The sequence below is a fragment of the Ixodes scapularis genome, unplaced genomic scaffold, assembly GCF_016920785.2.
Source record: "Ixodes scapularis isolate PalLabHiFi unplaced genomic scaffold, ASM1692078v2 PGA_scaffold4__175_contigs__length_147842914, whole genome shotgun sequence".
NCBI classification, from domain to species: Eukaryota; Metazoa; Arthropoda; class Arachnida; order Ixodida; family Ixodidae; genus Ixodes; species Ixodes scapularis.
The window spans coordinates 25,024,737-25,048,780 of record NW_024609879.1 but is presented as its reverse complement, the minus strand read 5'-3'; the positions used below and the strand labels follow the sequence as shown (position 1 = coordinate 25,048,780).

General features: G+C 43.4%; 1 protein-coding gene across 1 annotated transcript in view; it reads right to left on the bottom strand.

Moving 5' to 3' along the window:
- Positions 1-1,780: 1,780 nt before the first annotated feature.
- LOC115328897 (A disintegrin and metalloproteinase with thrombospondin motifs 16-like) overlaps positions 1,781-24,044 on the bottom strand; it is a 177,962-nt gene continuing 155,698 nt past the window's right edge. The window contains exons 12-14 of the mRNA XM_040205357.1: positions 21,245-21,380; positions 12,174-12,290; positions 1,781-1,852 (exon numbers count right to left, since the gene is read on the bottom strand). Of these exons, the coding sequence (XP_040061291.1) occupies positions 1,781-1,852; positions 12,174-12,290; positions 21,245-21,380 (325 nt within the window). The remainder of the gene's footprint in view (positions 1,853-12,173; positions 12,291-21,244; positions 21,381-24,044) is intronic.

The following is a 24,044-nucleotide window of genomic DNA, read 5'->3' as shown; positions in this document are numbered from 1 at the left end:
CAGTGCATCCACCTCCAATATCGTTCTCTCTCGTATTGCCGTATGGTAACACCTGCTGTTTTACGATATCAATCACGCGATGTATACTGATAATGTTGCTTCACGGACGATGAATATTGTGTTACGTTTCCTCTTAGTCTGCGGTATATACCGACGTAATTCATGTTGGTAACTTGGAATTCGTTCTGAGATTTATCCACGCGATATCATATTGTATTCTCCTTTGGACCCCTGATCGACGACCGATATTTGTATATCGTGTGGCCGTACAGTATGTCCATGTCGGTCACCAATATGCACGCGGTGTCGAATTCTATTCCAATAACCGTAAGTTCTGTCGGGATATTTACTCCGATATCGTGTTGTATACCAATAACCGCTAGTTATATCGGGATATTGTGCGCCAATATCTTGTTGTATACCAATAACCGTATACTATATCGGGATATTGTGCTCCGATATGAATTTCCGTCGCGCGTATTGGGTTAATCGGATAACAATAAGTTTTCATTGGTTTCCATCAACCTCATTGGAATACAATATTTCCAATAAGCGGAGTTCATATTGGCCTTTTTCAATAGGGTTGCGCCAGAGATTATCGGCCAGATAAGAGAGAGGGGTTTTTCAGGTGTGACCTGGAAACCTGAATGCAAAGAAGCATTGACGAAAGAAAGGAACATACCTCTGTTCGTAAAAAGACACGTGCGGCGGAGACAGGTGGAACTTGGGTGCAGACCCATATGGAGGGGAAAATGATCTCTACACCAACAGTCCGGTTCTCGATCTCGGCTGATGGGACATGGCCAAGTCATCATGATATGTCGGGAGAAGAGGGACAAAATTAGGGTGGGCATTACGACACGTTGGAACGTCTGAGGCGTTTAAGATCGTGAATCGAGCGCTCACACAAGCGTCCATCGGAAGAGGGCGTCCTGTCCTGGTAGAGGATTAGCCCCAAGCCAAATGTGAAGAATTAAAATCACAGACCACCGATACCGGGCGGCCAAAATACGTTTGGCACACATAGTGCAGCCAAACTAGGCGGAGACAAGTCACTCTCATATCTTAGGGTCGCACATAACACCATAAAAGAATAAAGTCCCTGTGAGGCGGGCGTACAAGTGCAGCAACCAGTTACTGGAATGGGGTAAGCAATGAAGCCGAGGGAATTGGCGACTGAGGGTACTTAGTGTACGCATACACTCCTGCCTTGCCAGGGGTTGCTGAGGAAGCGGTTTAGCAGCATGGTTGTGTACAGCTATTTCGTGAGACAAAAAAAAAGAGTCATTATGAATTGCCTCTTTTTTTTCTGGGAATGATGGCGTAGACCGCTGTAAGTCCGAATGTTTATTTAAGTCTTTTGGGCACAGCAGAGATGTTCAATATAGCAGGAATTGTTCAGGATTTAATGGTGAAAGTCTTGAGGGATGTATTAGTTAAAACAACCGATGTTTTAGTTGATCTGATGATTCCTACTGACTAGTGTATTATTCTTAAGGGTCGAGCGTCACGCACTCGTGTTTTATATAGTGCATGTATTAAAATTAAAATCCAAACATGTACGCATTTCAAATGAACACAAAATTTATTTACTATGTTTACAAAGTCGCTTACTTGCTCTTGTTTATGTATGCTCTTTAGGCTTGAAGTAGTTTCAGTTTAGTTGATTTTTTATTCTGTGTTGCAGAGAAATTGTTAAACTTGAAACTTGAGTTTTCTACAGTCCTCTTTTTCTATACGATTTGAAGAGATATTTCTGCGAGTAGTTGTATATTTATGCTCAAGCACCTTGCCGTTGGGTCGTCGGTGCTCCGTGTTTGTCGTAGTAGCCGCACGTGCCTCTTACGCATCTCTAGAAAATAAAACACAACTTTGCATATTTAGTTATTTAAGTATAAGCCTTAATCAAACTCAGCACAGACAAAAAGTGTCGACAAACCCGCCCTTGGCACTTACTTTTCATACCATATTTAAGGGCTCCACACTACAATATTTTGGACTTAATTTTATGGAGCTATACGACTACAATACGTGAAACCCATAGACAATAAAAGAGCTTATCAGAAGAAGTGCGCCAGCAGGGCACTTTATATTTGCCTGGCTAACACCCTATTTGTAAGGTTGAGGCTCTAATAAAGGATGCAGTAGATTATTGCAGCATTCAGATACATGTTTCGTGGGCAATCATGTTTAAAGCAACATGCACCGTGCATCGTTGTCATATGCCCGGAAACCACACCTAAAGATACAGTGGAAACCCCCCCCCCCAAAAAAAAAAAAGAAAAAAAAAACATATTCACAACCTTTTCACAGCTCCACTACCTATTACACTCGACAATGTAAAAGCATTGATTCGCAGGTAAGTGCCTCCGCAATTACAAGGGTTTGAAGTAAGTCGTTTTGCTATCGTCAATATTTAACAAAACACATCACATCTCGAAGTTGAATAAAAGTAACGCAAAATGCAATGCATTGTCATTCCAATTTAATTAATAAATGTCAATGTTATTTCCGTCAAATGACAATTGAGCGATCGGCCAGTCAGTGACACCATTCCTGACACAGCATGGTCTACGCGCGAGGTTCGTGCCACAGGGCGTGCTAATTCAGCAATGACACGAACAATATTCAACCTAAATGACTTTTTTCATGTGTCAAGGGTTCCATAATGTATACAAGAATTGAAAGATATTTATTCGCGGTTGATAAACCTTAAAGTTGCGATGTTTGCAAATATGTTGTTGCTTTACCATTAATATTTAAGTAGATGAAAAGGGAAGAAAGTCAAAAGCATGGCAATGTATTCGATACAGTAGCAAAGTAATCGTCGGCACATAACATGCTGAAGGCTTAACTGCATTTGCAGCCGAAGCATTTCGTATAAAACGAATGGTCAAATAGAGTTTCCAAAGCGAGGGCATAGTATCGGGGTTAAGGTGCCCGATTTGTACGCAAGTGGTCGCGGGTTCAATGCGCGGGGGCCCTGCTTTTTTTTTTTTTTTTTTCGGACATTTTGTTGTAATGAGACATTTGGCGATATTTATGAGTGCGTCTAGCTTTACTCTTTTATAAATACTGCCTTTGTTGATGAAATTCCCTTGGCAGTGGCAGTCAGACGTCATCTGATGGACCATCAGATGACGTCTGATGGTCCATCACGTTCCACCAAGGCTGCTGACTGGCAGTCAGTGTCCCAAATTACGTATCTTGATGGAATTTTCAATAGAGATGCTCTAATGAGGTACCATTAATTTTGCACTCGCAGGTTTCAGTCAAAGTTAATCATATCACGCCGTTTTTCTGACGTCACCGCAACTCTTGCGCAAGAAGCACACAAACTTGCTGTACGCATAGCCTTTACGCTTCGCATACATTTCGCCATAAATATGTTTTTCGGGCCAAAACCGTGGCCAAAGCAAATCTGCCAAAGGGAAGTGTTACCGGGAGATTCAAACTGACGAAAAAAAACCTATCTTCGCCTTAAACGTTTTGCACGTCGTCAGAACTTGATTCTGTGGTAGTAACTGAATTTGCTCTATTTTAATTGTCATAAAAAAGAGGTGTAACGCAAGAGAAATCTACGAAACTCGAACAAACAGAACACGACGGCACCTCACAAAGATATTATTAATCATGGTAAGTCTCTATCTCCAGACATTGCAGTATTTCTTTTTGTGCTTAAGTTTTTTTTCTTTCGAATATGCACAGCGGCGCTCACAGAATCGTCAACTTCTCTGATACTCTCCTTCGTAATTTTCAAGGGGCGATGAAAATTGACTGTGCCGAAAAACTTTTTACGGATGGATGGATGATAATGTTGTATCCCTTTATAACGGTCGGTATCTTGTGCCACATGGATGAATGGGCGGATGGATGGATGGATGGTTATGGCTATACCCTTTGTAACGGGCGGCGGCTTGCGCCGCCTTGCCTAAAATTTCGTTATTCCTACTTTTTTTTAAATTTGTATCGATTTTGTTCTAACACGACCATCCCCCCCCCCCCCTTTAAGGCGTTTTCATTGGTCATTTTATCTGTATTTTTACCCCTCCCTAGATCGTTTCCACCAATCCTCCAATCTCCTCTTAGGTGCCTCAATTCTTTCCCTATTTATTCGTCTATCCATGTTTACAAATCCCAGTGTCCCCTCCAAATTCGTAATCATCCCCCCCTCCCCAAGAGGGTGGGACGAAGCCCCGTGCACCTTAAAATTACACGTTCTATGGTTTCCCTTTTGCGGTTGCATATGCCGCATAAAGTGTCCATTTCCTCGAATTTAGCCCTGTATGTTTTTGTTCTTAGCACCCACGTTCTAGCTCCAGACAGCCATGAGCTTCCCAAGGAATTATCATACAACTGTTTCTTTTTATTTCTTGTTTTCGCGCCCTGCAAATCGCTAAATCTGATTTACCCTGCATTCTCTCTTCCCTCAATTTCCTTTCTGTTTCCTTTACTCCCTTTTTTACTGAAATACTCTGATCGGCCCGATCGTGTTGAATGTATATATATCTCAGGTTCCGGGTTCGGTTTGTCTACTTAATGTTTATACTTTTCGCATGTAGATGCTTGTACACTTTCACTGCCCACTGTGTATTTTTAATTTTAGCTTTCTCTGTTCCAATTTTACTTTGCTGATCGCTTCTCTACTCTCGAATGATGGCCAAACCATATAGCCTGTACTCCTTCACTTGGTGTATCCCCATGTGCCCCCAATGCCAACCTACCCACACTCATGTGCTCTATCTCTAAACCTGCCTAGATTTTTCACCTCATACACAATACCGCATTCAAGTGACAGTCCAGGCACCATGACTCCCTTACATACGCCTCTAATGACTTCATATATACTATAGTTCCAGAGTGCCCTGTGTTTCATACTAGCGGAACCTTGTTTCCCTTCCTTTATTACAATATCTTCATGTTCTTTTAGATACTTCTCTCACTCAACCATGCTCCTAGATATTTGGACGCCCGATCCGAAAAGGCCGTATTATCTTACACCGACGCCTCGGCTATCGCGGTGGGAGCATGTTTGGCGCAATTGGGAGAGAGCGGGGAAGAAAATCCGGTCGCGTTCCCAAGTCACCGCTTCACGCCCACTCAGATGCGGTGGTCCAGGAGCCAACGAAGGGCATTCGAGGTAATCTGGAGTCTGAAAAAGTTTGATGTATGGCTATTCGCCGCGTCCGTGACGGTGGTCTTCAAACACACTCCCCTGACGTATCTGACGCTAAGCGTCCCTCACGGTGCGAAGATACCGAGGTGGGCTCTAGCTCTCTAGAAATACGACGTCAAAGTCGTGCACCGGAAGGGCGCTAGACACGGGAACGCGGACGCCTTGTCCAGATTCCCAAACGAATGTTGAGAACCCTGCGACACGGCCGGCGCCCGTTCCGAACGGGGGGGTAAGACGAGCTAAGCGCCGAGCCATACGCGCTTGAGGGAGCAATCACGTATTTCTTTTAATTATTTTTAACGTGACTTGCCCCTCCATTTAAGCGGAAAACAGGGAGAGGGGCTGTCAGTGTTGCATGCCATTTGATACTTCGTGCCAAGTGTTTTTGTTGTGAGCATTGTAATCCATTTTTTGGCGTTGCCTGCCTTTTGGCTTTGTGATAATTTGTGCTTTTACTATCTGTGCCCGCCCATGCGTAAGGGCATTGTGATTGTCGCGGAGATAACCATGTTGGTTTTCCGGAATTCTGTATTGTTATTCTCGTGCTATTTTTTTTTTTTTTTCGTTTTTGGGGAGGTGTAATAAAACTGTTAGCAGGTCCAATAAGGACCGGAAACACTCTTAGAGGGGAGGTGTAGAGGAGTCGCGCGGGATCCCCTCACCGGGTAGTCCAGATTCCACGGCCGCGCGGGTGTGTGTGGAAGAGGGGAAGCGGACGCACCCAAGCAGTCTTTGTTCTCTTTACTTTCGACGGGTGACCGCGGTCCTCCCGAGCAGGCACCCAGCGGCGAAGACAATGGGCGCGTTAAGTCGGCGCTCCCTTACTCCTACTCCGACGCTCCGAATTTCATACTCCAGGCCCAGCAACTAAACGGCGCATAGCGTAGAGGAGCGCGACACACCGAGGCTGCGTTCCAAGCCTACTTGAATGGATCCGAGTTACCCTGGCGTTTTATGTTACGTGACAACAGAAATAGAGAAACGCTGGACGCGGGTAGGTCTTCGACAACCGCTTTTACCCTAGAGTTAGATCGAGTAAGTTTTGGAACACGCCCAGAAACCATCGGCGGGCCACGGCCCACACGAGCTCCTTCCAACCGTAGATACCGGTGGCAGAAGCCGAAAATATTTTGAAGATAAATAATTAGGCCCGTGTGGACCGGCAGAGCTTAAAGCAAAAGAGACGGCAATGTTATAAAGTTTCTACGAACGTTTTAATATTCCTGAAAGGTTTGAAGACTCTCTTCGTGCACATATGTGGAAAGTTACCTTGGTTGATCTATTATTGACCATGCATGCTGTTCCGATTTAAATTAAAGACAATATTCTTGAACCCGCTCGTCGAAGTGGGAAAACCCTCGAATTTGTCACAGATTTTCTAGTTCCGTCGGTTCCGTCTCGCAGCGAGACGGAACCCACGCCGATACCGGCACACCGTCGTTCGATTGCACGTCAATTCGTTTTTAGGCGGTATGCATGAACAAACCTTTCTCGTAACGTTAACTGGTGTTTCGGCTTTCCAATCTAAGTATCTTTATTTGCTGCGGCCGGGCTAAGCATTCTAAGCAGGGCAGCCGTCTGACTGTCTTCTCATCAATTTTCTGTTGCCGAGCTATCGGCACGCTTGTTCGATAGATCAATTCGTTTTCAGGCAAGACGCACGAGCAAACCTTTTCATCGACGCTCGCTGATGTTTCGGCTTCAAATCGAAGTATCTTTGTTCGCTGGGCTAAGCATTATAAAAGGAACTGAGCGGTCCGAATGCCTCCTCATCTCGACAACTTTTCTGTCGCAGTGCTATCGGCACGGTACCGTTTGATAGATTAATTTCTTTTTCAAGCGAGATGAACGAACAAACCTTTTTCGGAACGCTAATTGCTGTCTTGGCTTTCAAATCAAATCGTTTTTACCTGCTGGATTAAGCACAAATCAACTGAAAAGGGGCAGCGGTCGTCTACGCCTTTTTGTCTCGACGGTCGCAAGAGCAGCGCAGCCGTCTTCTTTGTTTACGTGACGTCACGGAGCGCGAAGAAGTCACTCGAGCTCCGAAAAATTCTCGGTGCACGAAGAGCGCGCTCGAGTGTCTGTCTCCGGTGGCACTCCTGTCCGTTTAGTGAAAGGAGCGCCAAACTCTCTCGCTCCGGAGCACGGACTTAACGCGCCCATTGTCTCCTCCGCGAAGAGGGGCGTTTTGTTTTGTGTCTGCGCGTGTTTTTTTTTTTTTTTTTTTTTTGTGTGTGTGTCCTTCAGCGTCCCGCAGACTACGCTGGTGACGATCGAGTTTCCGGCCAAAAGCTCTGGTGTGGCGCCACTCTGTCTGAAACCCAAGGCTGTGCCAATGTTACGGAGCTCTCAGCCGTTGCCGTTGCAAACTTGATGTACGGCCGGGTCGGCCCCCAGCTGACCATTGGAGGGCTGACGCCACATGATTTCCAAAAATTTTGAAACCATTGGTTAAAACTTCCCCGAAGGCGAGGGAGTGAGTGCCTCCAAGAGCCTCAGACGGGGCGAGTGAGGTCGATTTCGGACTGATTTGTACATCTCTTCGACCTGTTCGATCCGAGTATGCCAACTTCCCCTACTTTGTACAGATGTACATAGTATGGAAAATAAATTGGTTCGCCGAAGAATTCGCAAATTCTCCTGAGAACTTTAATGACCATCTGCCTGCCAAACTTGGCAGGACCAGAGTACCACCAACGAACAAACGAACATTTACTACTCTAGTGAGTGAAATCACTTGAGACATGCGGCAACTTTTAATTTCCATTGGATGTAATGTTTTAATCACATTTGCACTGCGAGTGACGGCACGTTTCACGTGAGCGTTGCGGGTTGTTTGTAATTCCCACTCGAGGTCATGTGACTGTGACGTCGTGACCCTATCAACCAATCAGGGTTTTCACTTCCGGGATTTTCTCGTCACGCCACCGGCGCCCTATTTTCTGCGAAGCGAGCTCCTTATCACTATTGCGTTAAAACATCCATAATAGTTTTTTTCTTGACGCGCTTTCCGGAGCGCCCAAGCGCCCTTTACGATTAGCGAACGCAGTCTTCCTGCGCTTGAATGATTGCGATGTGTGAGGCGGTGTTTTGTATGTAAAAGGCGGAAGCCGAAGTGAAGTAAAAAAGGGCAGACTCAAAATAAGGCAATGACAAGAAGGTAGACGTAGCTGAAAACCTGCACTTTGAAATCTCGCTCAAGCTTGATATGCCGTATGGCTTGAAATTTCAAAACACGACAGGGACTTCCCAGAAAGTTAGCCGCTAGCTTGCCAAGTATGCTCATAGTATTTGCTTTTGTATGAGGCCATGTATTATTCAATTATCTGAATTCCGTCTTTGTATAAATGCAACGTTCGAAGACTTGGGGTGCTGAGGAATTTCATGAGTGTGAGGTAAGCACCATACACATATATACTCAAGTCGAACGCCATATTGTGTTCTGATAAAGCGTACCGCAGTTTAGCGATTTCGACGAAACCGTTCACTAATCGCCGGAAGTAGGTGAACAGGCCAAGAACACATTAGCAGTTGCGTTGATTTTATTGTTGAAAGCAGTTTCTGATGCATTGTTTTTTCAGGGTCCGTCTCCATCCTTTTTTCAGAGACTATGTGACCCAGATAATCCAAGTTAATTATATAAGAAAAAAAAAGGATTTCTCGGCATTTACCATTAAATTTGCATTCCCCATAAGGGGAAATACGAATGACAAATCAGAAAGTGCTCCCTGGAAGGGTTTGCAGTGCCAAGGATATCATCCAGATACACCAAGCAAACGTCTAGCAGCAGGCCTTTTAGGAACTGGTTCATGATACGCTCAAATATTGCAGAAGCATAGCATAGGCCAAATGACATTATATTGAATTGCCACTGACAATCTCCAATAAAGAATGTCGTCTTTTTGCGGCCTCTGATGAAGATTTCAACTTGCTAGTATCCGCTCCCGAGGCCTGGTGTAGAAAACAAGAAAGAACCCCCAATCGCGTCGAATGTGTCATCAATCCTAGGGAATGGATAGGAGTCCTTTCGGTAGCATCGTTCAATCGTCGGTAGTCGAAGCAGAACCGCGTACTGCCTTCTTTTTTTTTGTTTTTTTTACCAAGACGACCGGCGACACCCACGGGCTAGATGAAGGCTGAAGTACCTCTTGTTGTTCCATATCATGGATCATCGGTCGGACTTCGGTACGTTTGGCCAATGAAGTTCGCCGGGGCTGTAGCTTGATCGGAGCTGCATCTCCTGTGTCGATGCGGTGTTGAGCAGTACTTGTCCGTCCGGTCTCCAAATAAGAAGAAAACAGATCTCCATGTTCGTCGATTAAATTTAAGAGATATGCTTGTTTTGCTTGATCAAAGTGGCATTTGGAGCGGTTTGCTAGATCCAGTAAGAAAATAGGAAATACCTTTTATTTCATCTGGACAAGATCATTTTCGCGGACAATAACCCCCACAGCACGAGATCGTTTAGCAGTATTGCAAGTGGCTTATCCTTCAGCGACCACAATACCGTCCGAGCAGTTATTGCCGTCCGTCACCCAGATAGCGTTTTCGCTTTTTGGAGAAATCAAACTGAACTTGGAGCATAGAAGGAATCCCCCGCCGTTTTCTAAACTTGCACGTTGGCTGTACAAGATGACGTGTTCGTCACTGAGGTCGAATGTGTGACTCCTGAGATTCAGCGAACAACCATTCGCCTTTAGAAGATCAAGTCCAATGATGCATTCCTCAAATATTCTAGCCACAAAGGCAACTTGCACAAACTTTTGCGTCCCAAAAGAAAATGTAAGTTCGACTGATGCCGTGATTGACGCCTTTTCTCCTCTGACAGAAATAACAAGCTCTCATCACCAACCGCATTCCTCGGAGTACGGCTCCTGCATACGTGAGGAGCGATTTGCACGCTTAACTGTAGATTTCAAAATTAATACAAAAAAATCACTTTCATTTTGTCACAAATTGCACATTTCTGTCGAGGGTGTTGGAACAAACATGCGTGGTCGCTGTTTTGCAGGTTTAAACGCCCTAGTCATGGCTAGAACGGCATATATGTGAAATAAAAGCAGGCATACATATTCCCTTACCTACTTGGAAGAACATAAACATACATTTTTTAGAACTAATAATTTCTGCTAAAACACAAGATATACATATATACGTATACGTGTGCATGTGGTGAAAATTAAACACACATCTGAAGTTTATTATTCTTAAAAAAAACGAGAATGTTAGAAGAGCAGGTAGCTTATGTCTGACTATTTCAAAACCCAAGAGTGTCCTGAAATGCGCAATGCGCCAAGGGTGCCATTCACGGGATAGATATTTTGATGGGTTACTTTCTAATTTCGCAATATCTAGAATAATTCTAACGTCTTTTTTTTACAGACTGTTTATCAGTCGCAATTAGTCTACTTCAGATACATCGGTTCGTTTTTTTTAGAAAAGGGAAGGAGATTGGTGATTCGAATGAACGTCTTTAATTGTCCTAACAGCTATCTTGTAACAGCCGAAGGTTGTTTAGTGTACTTTTTGTAGTCGTCCAGCCTACTAAATGAAAATACGAGAGGGTGGAATAATAAAGTGAATTGTAAGCGATTTTGTAATGTTAAAAATAAGTGGATGCCTGCACTTTTGCATTATCCCCACAACTCTGGGAAGTCTCTACAGAACATAGTTTACATGCACACTTCAAGACTTACGATCGAAGCAGATTACGCCTCGAGTCTTAATATTCGGAACACACTTTATCATGGTGGACCCGTAACCTACATTTGAAGTCTAACTCGAGACCCAGAACACTGGGATAAAACTGCGTCCATTTTAGCCGTGCTTATAACCAGTAACTTAGTATTCGTCCAGATTTCTAATTTGACCAGACAAAGATTAGTTTTAGTAACGAGCCAATCCACCATAATACCATTTATATGTGTTGTTGCCATCACCGAACATAATAAATTTAGTCGGATGTTTCAATGTGTAAAATATAATTAGCGTTTTGAGAAACTACAAAGGCCGTTGCGGAGTGCATCTTTAGCAGGTAATTTGAATACTGAGTACCGGTGTTCTAAATATTATAAACGAGATTATGCAGTACCTGAATACCATAGCAATATGATTTACCTAGAGGAACTTTATATTTTTTTCAATTCAATGCTTTGCTAAAATATTCAAATATTCACAAAGTTAAAATCACAATCTCAAACATTTCTAGTACAATCTCCTTCAGTAGCAATTAAGCTGTTTCTGTAGATTTTTGCCTTCAAAAATGAAAATTGAGCTTCAGTAAAAAAGACGAATGATTTTTCATCAGAGGTGAGAAGTCCAAATGCATGTTTTTTGTGTTTAGTAAACACAGAAAGAATAGAAATGGGGAGGCAATTATTCTGATCGTTTGTATCACGGCCTTGACATATAACAGATAATTTGGAAAGCTGCATTTTTTCTCAAATTTCTTAAAGTGGTACAGTAAAAAAAAATAACAAAAAAGCCTTCACATGATTTCGATGATGCTGCATTCAGTTTATAAATCATTTCTAGGAAACAAGATTACGTTTTAAATTTGGCCTAATTGCTCGAACAATCGGCATTCCCACAAAAAGTATGGTTTCCTCATGCAACTACCAGATGTCTGGAACATCAGAAGAAGCTAACAAAGAAATGATTACATGGAAAGCTATATTTTTTACTTTATTCTGTAGCACTATTTTGAAGACCACACACAACGTTAGTTTTTAATAATAAGTGTAAACGGTTTGCTGATGGTTGATAGATACGCAGTCGTGTTTTTAAATATATATCGAAACTATAGCAATTCAAAAAGGACGTGAAACAAGCCTGAGATATTGGGCACGTGTAAGTAAAAAGGAATAACAGCCTTCTTTAGGTTTACGATCGACAAATAAAAACAATACAAAATTAAAAGCAGTTCTTGCAAATGTGACCATTATTGCTATTTAATCACCGAAGATAACTGAAGTACAGATATGAAATTACTTACCTTTCCACGTCCACAGTCAGCTCCATCCGGTAAAATATGCTCAGCGCCGCAGGTCTCTTCATCGTAACTTAGGGAGAGACGACTACAGCATTTAAAACGACACATTCCTGTAAGCTCCTGCTTAGAAAAACAATTAAGAAAAGAGTCAGTTTGAAATGGACTTTTAATCGTGTTATCACTGATTTTCTATTAGAATTTATGGTGAAACGAAGACTAAATGCTGATCAACATATAGTGTATGACGTCGCAAACTGCAAGATTTAAGAAAAAGCACTGAATACGACTCACGCGTAGGCCCACCTCGCTCCCAATTTGGGGCGATGAATCAAATCGTTAACAGAAATTAAATTAAAAAAACAAAAACTGGCAATGTATACATTTCTAAAGCCCAAGACCTAGGTTACAAAGAAGGTAGAAACACAAGATATGTCAAACATGGGGGACTATGTTGGGAGTACGAAAAAGTGGCGACAAATCCCTTGTTGCCATATAATAGCTGCCCTTCTAATTTAGTCAAAAGAGGAATAGTCACGTATCTGTTTGATAGTGCCCTCAAAATACCTTGTCCTCATATATGACCAGGTTCAGTGGATAGCCAACTGCTTCGGCTAAAAGAAAAGGGTTACAGTGAGAGTATGGGGAAAGGGCTAGTGAGGAAACTGGTTTTAAAAATCAGTGGGATGGTGAAGAGACCAAGAACAAAGTGACAGGGCAGTGCGCGTTTCGTTTTTTCATGGCGTGTTTTTACACTTAATGAGTAGGGGGGGGGGGGGGGGGGCTTCGGTGTAAAACTGCTCTCTAGACTGACTTTAGATTAGAAAAGGTGTCGCTTTTTTGGAAGACAATCAGGTTGTCAGAAAAAAACACGGTGATGCTTCTGTCGACTGCCGCGAAGGCGTTATTTAACACATACCAATGACGTGCTGTTTTTCGTATGTAAAAAAAAAAAAAAAAATCAAGCGGTATGTGAATGACTGGTCGAGTAAGCACAAGAGAGCAGTAAAATATTATTTTCCTAGCTTCAGAATAGCTGTGCACCTTGAAGAGTGTGGAAATTGTGCGGCTCAGTAGGATAGTAGAGCGTGATATTAAAAAAAAACGATTGTATTAAAGGAGTCCTCAAGGAAACAATTAGGACAGCTTCTACGGGAACTATATAAGCCAGTCATTAATGGCACTGGATGGTGTAAGAAAAACGTTTTTGCAATTGTCACCTGCGAGTGTTTTTTTTTTTTTGTCGGTGGATGAAAGTGACCTTGGCCATTGCTTAGTTCGCAACTTGCGGGAAAATGGGCGTATGTATACTGAGGGCGTGGTCCCTTGTTACCTGTGAAAACATCGACCACCACTTGTAGTCTTGCGTAAACCTTTGCGAGGCATTAGTGAAAATGGAGGGCGATGTGGAGAAAACCGGTGTAAAAGAAGTGTCCTAAATAAAATTTTGTAACTATGCTCTAGACGTCTTGTGTTTGCCCCCTCTTTGTCTTGGGCTTTAGAAACGTTCAACATTAACCAGCTCGCCTGCCTTATTAGGTTATCTGGTAATTTATTCTCGATCACTATTTATTCATAACTCATTTTAATTTTATGTAGGCCCTGCATAACGATGTTCTTCACAACAACATTTACTCAGTTGATCACGCGTACAACGACTCAGCAAGATAACCCGGCGTCTATGGAAGTGAATTTGAAACCAGAATAGTATAAGAGTTTTACGGTGTTTACAGACCATAGAGCGGCAAAGATCAACACTTTCTTGGCGCCAGCTTCGAAAGTGGGACATTTTTAAACCCTAAGGTGCTACGTGCAATTGGAGTGTGTTTTGTATGGAAATGGTTAGCATATAGAAACATTGTTTGCAACGTAGCATTAGTGCAAGGCTGAACAGGGGCCTTGGCCTGTTAGTTCTCATTTATCGCCGATTCACACGACAAACTGATCCGCCGACAGATTGATCACATGACGACACGTCTGCGGTTCGTCCGTATTCCAAGCGCGTCCACAAAAAGGAGACATCGTGCGGCAGCGAAGTCGGGCCGAACTTGTTCGCGACCCCAGAGTGCCGCTAAACTCCGACATCGCACGATTGCGGTTTGGCACCATTTTCTAAGAGCGGAATCGACGCTTTATTTATTTATTTATTTGGTACCTACATCGCCCGGTAGGTATTACAGTAAGGGAGACGAAAGGAAGTTACAAAACCAAACGCACAGCAGAACAACAACAACAAATAACAAGGCAAGCAGGAGAAACTTTCCAGTATATAAAAAAAAATATGAGAAAATGAACAACATCAAATAACCAAGTCATACAGGAGAAACATGCCAATATATACTGCCATAATATGAGAAAATGATTAACATCATGCAGAAGTCACACAAAAAATCATGGAACCGACTACAGTAACATATTTCATCAGAAAAATGATTGTACTTTAGGAAGCTCTACCAGTGAGTCGGGCAGCACGTTCCAGTCATTAACTGTCCATGGAAAAAACTAATATTTTAGAACGTCAGTGCGAATGCCAATTTCTCGGATCACTTTTTGATCACTAGTTCTAAGAAAAACGTACTGAGGTTCCACTAGGTATCGCGACTTATCTATACCGATGCGACCGTGATAAATAATTATACATAAACTTGAGACGAAGGCACATTTTGTCTTAGTTGTAAAGGTTTCCATCCGAGTTGGAGAGACACTATCGTGTAAATTATAGTTATTTAGCACATATCTCGCGGCCTGATTATGAATTCTTTGGATTTGATTTACACATGTTTGCGTGTGCTGGTCCAGAAGAGTACAAGCGCAGTCCATGATTGGGAGGACGTAAGAAAAGTAGTGTTTCTTTCAAATGAGCCGACACTTTGCACAAATTGCGACGCAAAAAAAGGAGCATTCCGCTGGTCTGAGAACATAATAACTTCACGTGATTAGTCCATCTTAAATCAGCAGTTAGGTGTATCCCAAGATGTACTGCCTCAGTGCTAAGCTCCAAAGGAAGATTTTTTAGTTTAAAAAAGTGAAAGCCGTTTACAACTCCCTGTAACACCGAATTAGAGCGCAGCTCTTGAGGAGGAGGAGGGAAGGGTACTGGGGGGGGGGGGTGAAGTGACACTGATGACATCATCAGTGACGATGACGATACGGACTCCGATGACACCATCAGTGATGATGACGATGACGATGCGGATGTCAGTGACGTCATCAGTGACGTCACTGATGACGTCATCCGTGATTACGACGATGACTATGCGGATGCCGGTGACGTCATCAGTGACGTCACTGATGACGTCATCAGTGATGATGACGATGACGATGCGGATGCCGGTGACGTCATCAGTGACGATGACGTCATCGGGGAGGTCACGTGACCTCGGCGGGGGTCACATGACCTCGGGGGGGGGGGGGGGGGGGGTCACGTGACCTGGGGGTCACGTGACTTTGGGTGTCACGTGACCTTGGGGGTCACGTGACCCTGGAGGAGGGGTCACGTGACCTCTGGGAGTCACGTGACCTTGGGGTGACCTTGGGATCGCGTGACCTTGGGATGACCTTGGGGGTCGCGTGACCTTGGGATGACCTTGGGGTGACCTTAGTTACGCCGACGCCGACGGCGACGCCGACGCCGACGCCGATGCCGCTCAAGGCGTGAACGGGCCCCTAAGAGCTGCGCTCTAAAACAACAGATACAATTTTTACGTTTTAGAGTGAATCGAACGTGGACACAGTTGGATACATTAAGGAATACTTTCCACTTGTCACACCACTCTGTGATCTTATTTAAATCACCCTGTAGGACCTGGACGTTGTTGTCATTGGTCACTAGTCTGTATAAAACGCAATCGTTAGCATACAACCTTATATTCGATGATATTCCATGCGTGATATCAATAATGAATATTAGAAAAAGGAAAGGGCCTAAAACAGCCTTGTGGTACACCTGACATTACATCTACATATGATGAATACAATCCATTCATGATGACGCGCTGTTTTCTTGGATTAAGAGAATTTGCTATCAATCCCAAAACTTTTACATCTATGATTAGGCTATGTAATTTATGAAGCAAGAGCGAGTGATTAACCACCTCAAAAGCTTTCCTTAAATCTTGAAAAATTCAATTACTTCGACGGCATCTAACAAATGCACAATCAAGGTCGCGATAAAATTCTAGGAGCTGGGTGTTACATTATAACCCTGTGCAGAAACCGTGTTGAGCTGAGCAAAATACATTGTTGATATTTAAATGACTAATAAGGTTAGAATAAATTATATGTTCCATTATCTTATAACATTCATTCGTTAGGGGAATCGGCCTATAGTTTTCGACACTATATTTTACCGTTCCTTGGTATTGGAACTCCATTACCAAACTTCCAATCATCACGTAGACGTCCACCCTCCAGCAAATTCGTAATTATTATTAATAAGTGTGATGCTATAATATCGGCTCAAGATTTCAATACAATATTTGGAACTTCATCCGTCCCATGTGCGTTTCCTAGTTTTATATTGCCTAGTAATTTTCCTACCCCATTGTGATCGAACGCGAGTTCGTTCATTTTACCCATAACTTTATTAGCCGTCGGCGGTAGTGATGAAGATGCAAAAGTTCAAAACACAGATTTGAAGTATTTATTGAAAGCGGCTGTTTTGACGCTATCGTCTGTCACAAGATTATTAACAACCAGAAGAGAGGGACACCAGCCACGTCCTTTCGTTGAGATTTTACATACTTCCAGAGTTCTTCGGGACAGTCCTTAAAGGCCAACGACCAGTTCGCGCTTTCCACTTTTGCCCCGCTTACTCCTCTCCCCCCTTCTACCCTGTCCACCGCTAGCGGTTTCTCTTTCCCCATGGTGAGGAGGATATTCTGCCTTGTAGAATCCGAGTCTGGTCGTCGGCCTTTAAGTTCGCTATCAAGTGAGAGAAAATAATTTGATTCAGCTTTTTTTTAGTTTTACTTTGGGGTATTTTAAAGATCTTTAAGCTGGTTCAAGATCAATGAATCGTTACATTTTCATTTCGTACAAAAACACGTTTTTTTTTTTATTTATTGATGGTCTGATTTCTGAATTCATCCATGACTTATCTTGTTTGCGCTTCGCGCTGACCATTTTTGTTCAAACATAAAGGTCTACCAATTCTTGTATTTTATTTTTAAAGATGGTTTCATAAGGTATTCAAATCACTTGACACACTGTACACCTTAAAATCAGACGAAAAATCCAAAAGGTCAAAACTTAAACTATCATAATCCCCGCTATTGAACATGTACGCCTTTTTGGGTGGGTTTCTATATCCAGGCACATTCAAGCATTTCATAGTCGCTTCTACTGCCTCATGGTCACTTATTCCTGGAACTACTAAAGCGGAATGATCGATGGAAACCTATTACAAAGAAAAATATCGAAAACACTTGCACGAATAACGCCAAGTCTTGTGGGTTCTGTAACAAACTGATCCAGATGGAATTTATTAATAATCTCCGAAAAGGTCGTGTAGAGCAGGCTAAATTTTCAATCATGGGGCGATGATCTAGCCAAGTAACATCTGGTAGATTAAAATCACCACACAAGACCGCATGACAGGGCGCAACAACAGAACGCGCATTATACAATAAAAGAAGTGGTTGAGCAGTGCTCGATGGCGGCCTATAAAAAGAAAGAGCAGTTAAGTATTCACCTCGGGAGAGGAAAATCTTACACCCACGCCATTTCACAGGTTACGCCGGTAATATCTTCAGGAATGCTGTGTAGGCTCTGATGAACGAGCAAAAATACACCGCCACCGCGATTATCTCTGTCATTACGGACGACAACAAAGTTTGGAGGGAAAACTTGAGTGTTAAGAACAGATGGGTCCAGCCTTGACTCAGTTCCAATAACAACGTCTGGAGTGTTAACTGTGATAAGACTAGCTAGGTTATCTGATTTATTTCGGATGCTTCGGCAGTTTACTATGAGCAACGTAATGTTATCGACTGTTCTGGACGATGTTGCGGAAGCATTTTGTAATCGCTATCGATTACATTCCACGACGGTTTGGAATCCGTATCATAAACGTACGAGTTTCGTAGGATCAGGAGTTTATAAAATCGAAGCTTGAAAGGCACGTTCTTTGTTTTGGCAAAATAGAGTAGCTGCCGAAATAAAATCATGCGCTGCTGTTGCGTGCAGAGTGAGAAAGAACTCAGCATAGTCTTAGCACGAAGCGCCACTAGTTTTACTAACTGCGCAAGACATGGCAGTGGCACAAGCATGGTCCTGCTCGAAAAGCCTTAGACGTAAAGGGGACGAAGTCCTGGGCTGGCGAAAGGGCGTTTGGAGATGGCTTTATGCAAACTTCGCGCGCAACACTTCACTACGCCATCGCCACAATAAAGGTCTTGCTAGGTTAGAAGCTGATTGGATGCGCCAAAACGTTTGCGGCGTGCTATGCTAGAGACGATTTGACACAATATATTTGACACAAGCACGGTGGAGTAGGGAACCTGTGTCGCGTCAGGGCCACGCAAAGTTTCTGCAGCTTCTTTCACGCGTGGAACAAGGAATCGTGAGACAAAACGCACCAGCGAGCGCAAAGAACACGCCAATGAGCCATTTTTGTTTTAATCGTCCAAGCACAACCACACAAAAAACGTTCTACCGTTGCCAGACAAAAGGCTTTTCAAATCAGTCAAGGACCGAAAATCCGCTAGTGAAAAGCAGCTTCACTTGATGAGTCCGCGTTTGAAAACACGTCGCATGGATCGCAATAAGTAGTAACGTGACGGTCACGCGATACGCGGTCCGCGGACGAAAATCGCGATTCGGTCCGTCGTTTGAATCGGCACTCAGGAGGCTCGAACGGAAGTGGGTTGATATCGAAAGACGCTCCTGCACGGATGAAAAAAAGTTGTTAACTTATTTTACCTATAATAGGAACAAAGATCTTTACAACTTTTTAGTATCGAATATTACATAATGTGTAGTCGTTTTAAACTATTTGACTATTCAAGTATTTATAATTTTGATTGGTCTATGTGGAGCTAGTGTCTGGATTGTGAACTTTAGAGTTGTGTCCTCTGCTTTTAATGCTTACAAGTCGGTGGTATCGAAAAAATACGAAAACGATAGGTATTTTTCAGATTGCGTTACGGTTAATTAGATTACAGAACCATAAAAAGTGGCAGCTTTGCGGCAACAAAACGGTGCTCATAGTCGTAAGCCCATGTGCATTTGGACGTATTATTCACACACCAACCTCATTGTTTTTTTAAAATAATTCGAGACTTAACAATTTACTAGTTAATTACTCCATCTACATATCTTCAGGCTTCCACCATAGCTGCAAACTTCACAAACCTATTCCTCTTTCTACACTATTTTCATGCCGAAACCTCTTGTGATTTGTACCCTTCTTATTTTTGTCAGATTTAAGGCTGCCCTAGCTAAATAGTATCATTGATTTGAGCCTGTATAACACAATTTAATAATGTGTAACCGCCCAAATTTCTGCCCTCTCTGTAATGCTTTGGCCATGATGGAAAAACAAATATTTAGACAAATTGTTAGCCGCAATCGTTTTGGCAGTATTACTACATACTAACTCAAAGGGCTAAACCGGTTCATTTTCATTATTAAGAAAACAATCAAAATAGCTTTAGTATCAAATAGGAATGCCAAAAACCAAACATTTCGATTTGATTCCACCTAACATTTGATGAAACAAATAAGCAAAGTTTTGGTTGCGCGAAATTACCGAAATTTGCTGATTTTAGCGGGCGAAGGAGGGCGTAGCCAACAGCGCAGTCAATACCACCGTGTAGGCGCAGCTCACCAGGCGCTACCTACGTCATGTTAAGGGCACTTGGGGAGAGTTGTTTGCTTGTTCTGTACGTTTCCGAAGAAAGGCTACAGGGTGTTGTAGCAGGGCGCTCATCGTTGGCCATATGATTCGCAGAATTCGCATACGCTTGTGTGCACTGGTGGACTCCCGTTCGAGCATGTGTCACTGCTGGCTGCATCCGTCACATGCGAAAGAGCCAGTTTGCGACGTTGAGCACGGCGTAGTTCTACAAATCAGTCACGAACGATTTGCGCTAGTTTGCTGAACTTTAATTTCTGCTAATCTTGTCAAAACAAACACTTCGGAGAACTTGAATTTTTCTGCGCTGAAGCACAGGCTGCTGCCGCCGCAGTGCAGGCGTCGTTGTTTGTAGCAGACTGGCAATCGCACCAGACAACACGTTCCCCATTGCCACGAGCTGCGCCCGGCTGCCTCGTACGTGACGCCGTGATTTGTTCAACAAGGCAACGTTACTTGATTACCTTAGCTTTGTAGCTCCTGCGTAGGGGGGTTTACCCCTCCTTAAGGTCAGTCCGCATCCCATTGTTTCAAAAGGCATCTAAATTTTCGTTTCATAACGGTGCCTTATATAGAGTACGGTGGGCTAGACTCTGTGCTTGAAAACGTACGCCTTCCATAGAATGCCCTGCAGCTACCATAGTGGGCGAGCCGTGGGTGCAGAACTAAGGGGGGGGGGGGGGGGTTACTGCACGTGCCATCAGCGTCTGCGACCAGTTCCGTAACTGAGCTAGTCTAATTACGTTTCCCCATGGTCAGAGTATGTACGTGACGTCGAATGAGAAATGTTGCTAGATGCATGCAACGTTTTGGTTTAAATTTGTGGTACGCTTCTATAAAAAGTTAAAAAAACAAAGTTTTTTTTTTTTTTTTTTAGAACCGCCTAATATTGCGCTGGGAAATATGATCACACACCAACTCAAATACTTTGGAACTGGCGAGAGTGGCTCTTTTATAAACATGTGCACACATTTATAATTGATGCTTTGCTTTTCATATATTGAAGAGCCTGATGAGTTTAGGTAAATCGATTTATTTGTAGTAGCCAAACTGCTTGTTTTTATAGAAAGTGTCAGTGAAGCGCAGAAGACTATCGAGTTATGCATGTAGATAATGCTCGCAGTTAGAACATTAATTTCTAATGTGGAAAAACATGAAAAAAACTAGAACTGAACGGTCACAACAATGTGTGATAAGATCGAATGGTTATTCTTGCACGTACCCATTTCCACTCTAGAAAGTTAGGATGGGCTATTTGGCAAATTTTTGTTAAGTTGATAGAAACACCTGGTAGCTCTTTCATTTCCGTCGTGCAGTTTCGCTTTGTTTTAAGCTCGAAACAACTTGTGGATAGAGTTCTGAAATAGAAAAGGTGTATGTGATTAAAAGTAAAGTGTGTGACGCGCCAGAGAAACACCTAACTTGGCAAACGCTTGGGAATTCTAAAGGCCTAAATTTGACCTAATACGCTTTTGCTCTTAGGCGTTAGTTAGTAGCTGATTAATTCCTTTGACTTTTCAATGGCTCTTCTCTGGCTCGTGACGCAATTTTCGAAGTGCCCACATTGAGCCACAGACACCACATGCTTGATGCAACATTTATTATGCGTCAGCAAGGTTGTTCTTTGCCGCAGGCACGCCACGTATGAACCGGAGATGCAGCAGTGAAAACTAAATCTGGCATTTTTTGTTTATTTACGCTCAACGTCGCCACGAGGAAACCAAAAAAACGTAAGCAAAGCCGGACACTGGTACTTGTGTGGGCATTTAGGCCCAAGGTTCCCAGATAGCAGCCCAAAAACCAGTGACTAAGCCTAACATTGGGACTTGTTTGTCGAGATGGGGCCAAGATAGCCTGGCTCTAGCCAAAGGAGGTCAAGTTTGAGTCTACGTTGGCGTCGTCGAGCATTTTCAGGCTCTAAATCACACACAAAAACCAAATTTTGTTCAAAAAACTTTGATATCATTTACGCACGATCAGTATGCAAAAGCATACGCACAGCCTGACTCAGTATCAAAAATATTCAAGTTACAAAAACAAAAACAAAAAAACATTTCAGATATTTTTATGGAAAAAACAATAAAAAAGAAATCTTGAAGTGTTATTATTATCCTGAAATCTTTCTCTAGACATATCATAGCGGCCAAAATTAATGTGGCCATAAGTGTCTTCTTAAGTGAACCCCAGGAACAAACGCCGCGCGCGCTAGTACTCTTTGTTAATACCTAAATACCGAGCGAAGCCGATGTTACAAGCGGTTGGTTCCAAGCAAAACTGGGGAATATGTTAGCTACATTGTCTCAGAATAAAAGGGCATTTCATTTCGGCAGAACACGTTATAGCAAATGCAGTTACTTTTTTAGAAAATAATTACAAAATGTGTACAAATCAAATTGGAGGCATTTGACCATCTCCAAATGCTTGTTTAAATTTATTTTGTTTTATAGTTCTGCATCCTTCACCTAATATTGTCACAAATCAAAATTGATGAAGCGACGAAAACTCAAACAAACCAAACGTTTCTTGGGGCGAACTTGTGCCCAAAACAAAATAAAGAAAGTCTTTCGCCGCAGACATCGATGGAGGCGTAGCAGTAGAATCGGGCAGTGGGGCGTGGCTGACTACGGGCCGGCAAGCGGAGCCGCTCTTGTACATGTTTAGGGTTCTGGAGCGATCGGTGTGGAGACCTCGGCGCGTAGAACATTCGGACCTCGAAGAAGCAGTAGGGATCTTGAATTCACCAGAACGCTACATTTGCAGAATTCGCAAAAAGTTGCGTCCTCTCTCAGCCATCAAACCTTGACCGTTTGCATGGGAGTCAAGCACGATAACCGTCCGGCCACGGGCTGGCTACATACTTGGCTACCTACACGCGCGGCATTACTCCCCTCTTCACAAAAAAATGCATCACCTTGATGCAGCAAAAAAAAAACACACACACACACACAAAAAACGTAAACGTGCACTGTAGAGTAACTTGGAACACGAAACCTCCACTGTTCTGTCGTGCGTGAAGCGGCTTGCGACGAAATACATAAACCCCCTCGAATCGCGGCCGACGGCGTGAAGAAAGCTGGGTTTCTTCAGGCACCATTTTGTAGTGAAATCACCTAGGCGGTGGAAAAGCTTCTAGTGCCCAAAGAACCGTTTTTACATCTTCTCACTCAGGCCGTGGTGACGAACCACTGTCCGCACCCGCACGCAGTCTCCTCGCTAGAACAGAACGTACCGACGACGGAGGTTGTAGCGGCCAGGGTCGACAAATTAAATGTCTTGAATACTGAGCCGGACAAGCTGGCGGACTTTTGAGTGCCGAGGATCCTGGGCGTTGCCACTCCCGTCGGCAGCTGGCGCTTGGGGCAGTATCTATTCCACCATCGTCGTTACCTTGCGATTTGGAATCAGCTGAAATAGTGAAACTCCAGTGGTCATTTGAACCACTGTGTTGTAGGCGGACTTAAGATACGGCAAAGCTTCGCCCGACGTCTTGTGTTCTACATCAACGTACATTGATACCACGGCAGTGATGCTCTTCTTTGACCGTTTTGTCAGCCCGTTAGTCTGGAGATTATACGCTGTGGTTCGACGGTGGGGTGTGTGGCTGAGACGAAGTATTTCTTGCGTTGGCTGTGCCATGAACGATGATCCTCGATTTGTAATCAGGAACTTTGTTGGGGGGGGGGGGGGGAGCGGGAAAGACCGAGGACATCGCATTAAAAAAAAATACTTGCAGACTTCAAAGGCAGTCCCGATGGTAGGGTTTCTGTCTCGGCGTATCGTGTTATTTGACAGGTTCCGACAGTTATTCATGGTTGCTTTCAATATACTTGAACGGGGTGGTCGGCGGCGCAATCAAATGCAAGTGTCCTGACGGCTGCGTCGGCGGTTTCTTCCATCGTTGGCATTCATGGCGGGAGCTCGTGTAGTTATGCACACTCTTCGGACACCTGATCGAGTGCCACTTTTCACGCATCTTGGCAAGTGCCGTGCTCTAGCCAAGGTGCTCAGCCGTGGGGTCGTCA